Here is a 7,317-nt window from a genome sequence, read left to right on the forward strand (position 1 = left end):
TTCAAATTTCTTAGCAATTATTTTTTTCTGATTTTTTTTTTTTTTAAATAATCATTGTATAGGCATTTCCTTTATTTTCGACCGAATAAACTCGCCTGTCGGAACGAACCAGAAATCAATGATTGAAATTTATCAATTGGGTACTTAGGGCCGATCGTAGATCAAGAACTTTTTCGTTTCGTATTATTCCATTTTAAGTGCATCGAAAAATCTATGAATGTTTCAAATCATTCTTTTATAATATGCATGAATATGAAATATAGTAAAAATAATTTTTTAAAATCTGTTTAAATGTTATTTAATATGCATGTTAATATTTTTCTAATTTTTCAAAAAACTACTTTAATTCCATTTATATTTTTAAATAGAAAAACTTTTCTAGCACATTTTTCGATGCATATGAAATTGAATTTTTGAAAATCATATAATGAAATTAAGAAAGAGAAATAGAAAAAGCAGCAATGTTTTTTATATGTGCATTTTTTATAACATATGCATTTTTCATGCATTAGAAAAAAATTTTTATTAACGAAACCTCTTTTTGCAAGATTTAAGCAAAAAAAGTGAAATTTATAACATAAAAATGAAAAATTTGTATAAAAAAAATTATTTTTCTTAAATGAAATATAAAAGATCATTATTCCTTAATATTTGCAATTAAATCAAAACGTATAGAATAAGTAATGTGCTTCTGCCTGTTTCTTCGAGATGTCAATCATTTTTTGATTAAATAAATGTTTTTAAAAATATAATTATTTGAAACAAAAAACAAAAGGAGGTTAATAACAATCATATATATTATGCATTTGTATATACATAGAAAATAATTTTTTTGTTATACAATCCAAATCGAGTGATAACACTATATGTGTAATTTGGCAATCACTCGTTATTAAATATAAGAGAAAAATATTCAGATAATTATACTTACAAATATGAATTAAATTATGGACGATATTAATTTTGGATTGTATGGAAAAAGAATTACTGTGTAATATACATATATAGAATATTATAAAGAATGGGGCATTTAGTAAACAAATTTATATCGAAAATAATTTTTTTAATTCTACATAATCTTTTTTTTTTTATAAATTTATTTAATTCTTTAATCGTATTCAAAAATTGAGCGTACACGTCAAGAATTTACATAAATATGAATTTTTTTATATCAAAAGTACTTAATATAATGCATACTGCTAATTTTCATATTAAAAAAAAAAAACCTAGATAATTTTATAATAATGAACATTTAGAAATATAAATTACTTTTAATATAAAAATATTGTTTTCTAGATGCAACATACTTTATTGTACATTCTATATACTTATAAGGATTATTCTATTTTTTGATACGGCAAAGTGATTGTATCTGAACGAAACCGGCCTGTTTTTTACATTAACAGCTTTCTAGTGATTTTTTAAGCGGGCTTTCAAATTCACAATTGAACTGCCATCTCATACTATCGTGGATCATTTTCTCCACGTTATAATAAATTTGAAGACCTTTTGAATAAATTTAATAAACTTTATATATATATTTTCGACGGATTTACTTAATGACAAATAAATTATAATTTCATACGTAAAATGGATTTAATGTAATGAATTATGTTTATCGAATAAGAAAATATAAACGTCGACGAAACATTAGTAAAGTAAAACTTATTTTACTTGAAAATACATATATATGTATTTTTTTTAAAAAATACATATACATGTACCCGTTTTGGGTTTAAAAATATAGATGAAAGCATTGAACCTGAGGATTATTTATAAAGTATATAAAACTTAAATCCGAAACGTTAAAAAGTCGACAACCATTTCCTCAAATGTATTTCTTTTCGATGGAAATTTGGATGATTGTAAAAAATATATTTTAATTGTGCAAAATCATTATTCGTATGATAATAATTATTTTTATCATAAATAATAAATAATGTAAAAAAATTCAAACTATATAATTCTATTGAAATAATATAATATACTCATAATAAACATTTTTAAGTTTTTTTATTTTTAATATTTAAGTTTGAAAGTTTTCATAATATTCTTTTATTAAAAGATTAAACAATATGTTTAAAATTTTGAATTTAAATATTTCGAAAAATTGATTACTTTATTTTTATTTTAAATATAAACAATATCAAATTATTAAAATAATATTTTTTTAAATTTATAATAAATTATTTATCTAAAATGATAAAAACAAATTTATAAAAATAAATTCAAAATTCAAAATTTAATAACATATTTTTTATAAACCATCCAAAATTTCTCTGAAGGAAAGACAAGCCTAGATCATCTAATGTAATTTGTGAATCGCTGTGAATTTATGTAAATAAGCGCAGAAAATAATTTTCAACATGGTGCGTTTTATTTAAGCAATTAATACTAATAAAATTAATAACTTCGAAATTATAAGTATCATCACTGTTTAATACTATAAATTCCAATGGAATTGGAACAGATAAGTATAGAAAATTAAGTAAAAAGATAAAAAAAAAAAGGAAAGCGTTAAATGCGTAGGATTTGACCAGCAAAATAATAAACCTTTTTGATACATTTTATATAGATATAAATCCAATATTAACACTTAAATATGTTAAAACAAAAGCATAATAAATGCTGAAAATTAAGATTAATGGATAAATTGTTTTGGTTAATAATTTTCAATTAGTTTATTAATTTTAATATTTTTTAATAACCTTTTAATATTAGTGTAATATTAATTAATATATTATAATTTTTAAACATTCACTACTTAGTAAAATATTTGTTATTCTTATTTAGAATATTTTTTTAAAATAACAAATATATAAGAAAAATTAAAGAAAATTTAATTATCTTTTATAAATAATAAGTTTTATTTTTTAAAGTACTTATATGCAATTTTAGAAATTCATTATAATAGCTAATTTTAATTTTTTGTGCAATAAAAGAAAATTGCAGAAATTGATACATTATATAAAATCAATATAATAAAATATTTGTTTTAATATAATTTTATCAAACTATCAATATAATTGTAAAATGAAAAAAATGTTTAAATTTCATATTTAAATATAAATATTTTATAACATATTAAGATATTAACAAAAATTAATATTTCTTTTTAAATATTTCAAAATATTTGTATTGTACAGATAAAATATGAAATGATTTATGATGCTTAATGATTTTATATTATTATTCAATATAATAATATTAATATTTAATTTTATCTTTCATCTATTGCAAATATAAAAAATTAAAAACATAATATAGGATATTATTTATAAATTTTTCTTATAAAAATTATAAAAAATTTGTTTTTTATTTTTTCATAATTATTTTAATTTAAAAAAAGATATATACAAGATTTAATCATATATATCTTATATATTATCTTTAATATAATAAAAAATTATTATCTTAAAGTTAAACAATTTTTATATTGTCATAAATTAAATTAATTTTAAAAATAAAGATTAACTAGATATCACTGAGTCAATAATATCAATGTTTTTTTTTAATATTTAAGATGAATCTTCCTCTATTTCTTTTAGTTGTTGTGCTAATCTTGGAGTTGCTAAATCTAAAGGTGTTTTCTTTTGTTTATTCTTTAATGTTGTACTAGCACCATTCTGTACTAATAATTTTGCTTCATCAACACGATTTTCTTCACATGCCAAATGTAATGCACTATTTCCATCAGCATCTTTGCTATCTAAAAATAATTTTGAAATGTTTTTTAACTAAAATATTAAATTTTTTTAACTAAAATATTAAATTTTGTAATTAATGCAAATTATATAATTTGTCTTTATTCTGAATTTAAAAAAAATAATAATTTATTTAAAAATAAAAACAGATTCTAAAAATATTTAATATTTACATAAATATTTAATTTTTAAAATTGTTAGCAAAAATAAAATTTAATAAAATAACTACCAATGTCTAAATTTCGTCCATATTCTATGAGAAGTTTTACAATAGCAATATTGCCTTTGGATGCAGCTCTATGTAATGGTGTAGCTCCACGATTATCAGTAATATTAACATTGGCATCTTTTTCTAGTAATGCAGCACAAATAGATTTCCAATTTTTTGATGCTGCATATTGCAATGCTGAATGACCTTCTTGTGTTTTGGCATTAACATATGCACCTTCAATTAATAAAATATTAACAACTTTTTCACGACCAGCTGATGCTGCCAAAATTAATGGTGTCATATCTGTCTAAAGAAAATTTAAATATTTAATTAATTTGATTACTAAAAGTGAATGTGAGACAATTTTTAAAATTTATATAGATATATTTACATTTTGTTTAATTTATAAATTTTAAAATTTATGCAGAAATTATACAAATAACACAAATAATTTTATATTAATTTATATAATTATTTACATAATTTATAAAGTATAATTAATTAATTAATTTTATATTAATTTATAATAATTTTTTATATAAATAAAATATCTATTAGTAATACTGAATAGCATAATCAAAAATGAAAGACATTCTGAAAATTAATATGTAAAGAATTATAATATAATAAATTATACATTAAGAGATTATACTTACATCATCAGTAGGATCTACTGGTACATCAAGAGATAATAAATATCTTACTAAATCATCATGTCCTCCTAGTGCTGCCCAATGTATTAACATTCGACCATTCTAAAAAAACAAATTTCATTAATAACATAACCTTAAAAAAATATTTTATATAAAATATTACTTACATTATCTTTAGCTATTTTTAACTTTTCGTTTTCATTTAATAAATTCTTAACATCTGTAGTTTTACCACGATAAGCCATATCATAAATTGATTGTTCAGACATTTTTTATATTTTGTATTTAATTAGTTTTGTATAGTATATAATATTATTGTATAGTATATAATATTTATGTTTGAAGTAAGTATCACATCGAAAGTCAATTTATAATTTAAATCAAAATAAAAATATGATAAAAAATATGCATAACTTATTCAAAATATAAGTTTTTTTTTTGTTATCAATATATTCATTAAAATAATGCGAAAAAAATATTATTTCTATATATCTAAAATTATATATATATGTTTTTAAAATTTATATATATATATATTTGTTTTTAATATTATGATTTTTTACAGTGCATTGATTTGTAACGTAAAATTATATATTTCATTTTTAAAACGACAAAGAGTATCGATTTTATCGAAATTATAAATAATAATATATAAATATAATAAATTATGTATAACAAATGTTTGAAAATTATATTGTTAATTATATTGTTAAAAAATTATAAAATTATTATATATTTATATATATATATAATATATATAAAAATATATATATAAAAAATATATAAAATATATATATTTATATAATTATATATATATAATATATTAATTAATATATATATAATATATATAATATATAATATATAATATATAAAATATATATAAATTTTTTATTTCAATATTTAATCAAATATTTTTAATACTATTTTGAAGAAATCATTCTCATGTATCATGAATTGATCAAAGTATCGTCGCTTTAAAAGGAACCATAAAAAGTAAACAAAATTGAAGATTTTCATGTGTTGATTTGTATAAAAATTTGCAATAGTTTATTTTGTGTTATTCGAAGTATAAGTCTGTTTTTTTGTAATATGGCAAAACATCATCCAGATTTAATTTTCTGTAGAAAACAACCGGGAGTTGGTAAGATTTACATTTATATTAGGTTAGATTGTAATTTTTAATTTTAGGTTATAATTATATGATATTAATCAATTTATTAATAATTATATAAATAATAAATTTTTTTTACGATTTTTTTATAAATTTTGCATGTAGATAAAAAATATTATTAAACTCATTTATCCGAAACTGCAAATATAACAAAATTTTTGAAGATCCACTTGTTAAGTTTAAGTTTAATAATATTTCTATTAACATTAAATATTTTTTTTTTATTCTGCATAGTTAAAGAGTTATAGTGAAGAATATATATCAAGAAAATCTACTACAAAGAGGATATGAAGAAAATTTACCAGCTGCAAATTCATATTTTCACTGATCTTCTCAAGTATTTGTAATTATATTATTATATAAAAATATATGTTTTGTTTGTACTTAGACACACACAGAGAGAAAAAGAGAGAGAGAGAGAGAGAGAGAGAGAGAGAGAGAGAGAGAGAGAGAGAAAGAGAGAGCAATTCTATAAATATTTAATAAAAGAATTTTTGAAATAAAAAACATATCCTTTTGATATCTTTTAACACTTCCTAGAAGTTTCCTTTATATTCTTTACTATAACTCTAATTGTGGAAAAATAAATATTATTCCAAATAAATATTATTAAATTTAATAATGATCATTTAAATAACAAAAGTAATATTAGTATTATTTTGATTATTTTAAAAAATAAGAAGAAACTTTATAAGTTAGGAAGTATTTTTCTTTTTTAAAAATTTTTTATATTCTAAATAATTAATCTCTGTAATTAATCTCTGTAAATTATTTAATTAAAAATAATAAAATATTCTATATTTTATTTTTATAAAAAAGAAGTTAAAAATAAAATTAAAGAAACTTTTTGATGTTTGTAAAGTTTATTTTATTTTGTTGAATTTTATATTATATTTTATATTACATCATTAAATAATGATAAATAAAATGACAAATTTTTGATATTATATTTATTATTTAAGGAAATGTGTAATATAATTGATAATATATATAATATAATAAAAATTGACTTTTTATTTTTAGCAATAGGAAGATTATGTGAAAAATGCGATGGTAAATGTGTAATTTGTGATTCCTATGTAAGACCATGTACTCTGGTTAGAATTTGTGATGAATGCAATTATGGATCTTATCAAGGCCGATGTGTTATTTGTGGTGGACCTGGTGTTTCTGATGCTTATTATTGCAAAGAATGCACAATTCAAGAAAAAGATGTAATGTAACTTGTATTAATTATATTATTACTAGTTATAGTAATAGCATTTTATAAAAAGAATGTTTTCTTTCTTTAATTTTTATTATATCAAATTGTTAATTTTTTTTCATGCATATTAATAATAAATGTAAATAATAATAATAAATATAATAAAAATTCACTAAATTTGATTTCTTATAGAGAGATGGTTGTCCAAAAATCGTAAATCTCGGAAGTTCAAAGACTGATCTATTTTATGAGAGGAAAAAGTATGGATTCAAGAGAAGATAAAGATGATTGATGAAAATTTCTAATCTGTAAAAAATATTTCTTATGTTTCAAATAAATAATTTTCTTGTAATTATGATCATCTTTTCATTAAT

General features: G+C 18.7%; 2 protein-coding genes across 2 annotated transcripts; one reads left to right on the plus strand and one right to left on the minus strand.

Annotated features, from left to right (window-relative positions):
* Positions 1-3,429: 3,429 nt before the first annotated feature.
* LOC122717195 (26S proteasome non-ATPase regulatory subunit 10-like) lies at positions 3,430-4,989 on the minus strand. Its single transcript, XM_043941026.1, has 4 exons — positions 4,736-4,989; positions 4,572-4,670; positions 3,934-4,222; positions 3,430-3,709 (listed from the first exon to the last, which is right to left on the minus strand). Exons 1-4 carry the CDS (start codon positions 4,835-4,837, stop codon positions 3,519-3,521), a joined length of 681 nt encoding a protein of 226 aa, XP_043796961.1. The 5' UTR covers positions 4,838-4,989; the 3' UTR covers positions 3,430-3,518.
* A 560-nt stretch (positions 4,990-5,549) lies between these two features.
* LOC122717133 (PHD finger-like domain-containing protein 5A) lies at positions 5,550-7,295 on the plus strand. The gene is made up of 3 exons (XM_043940903.1): positions 5,550-5,709; positions 6,763-6,953; positions 7,136-7,295. Exons 1-3 carry the CDS (start codon positions 5,658-5,660, stop codon positions 7,223-7,225), a joined length of 333 nt encoding a protein of 110 aa, XP_043796838.1. The 5' UTR covers positions 5,550-5,657; the 3' UTR covers positions 7,226-7,295.
* Positions 7,296-7,317: the final 22 nt, after the last annotated feature.

The sequence above is a fragment of the Apis laboriosa genome, unplaced genomic scaffold (assembly GCF_014066325.1).
Source record: "Apis laboriosa isolate Shangri-la unplaced genomic scaffold, ASM1406632v1 scaffold4_cov146, whole genome shotgun sequence".
Taxonomy (NCBI): domain Eukaryota; kingdom Metazoa; phylum Arthropoda; class Insecta; order Hymenoptera; family Apidae; genus Apis; species Apis laboriosa.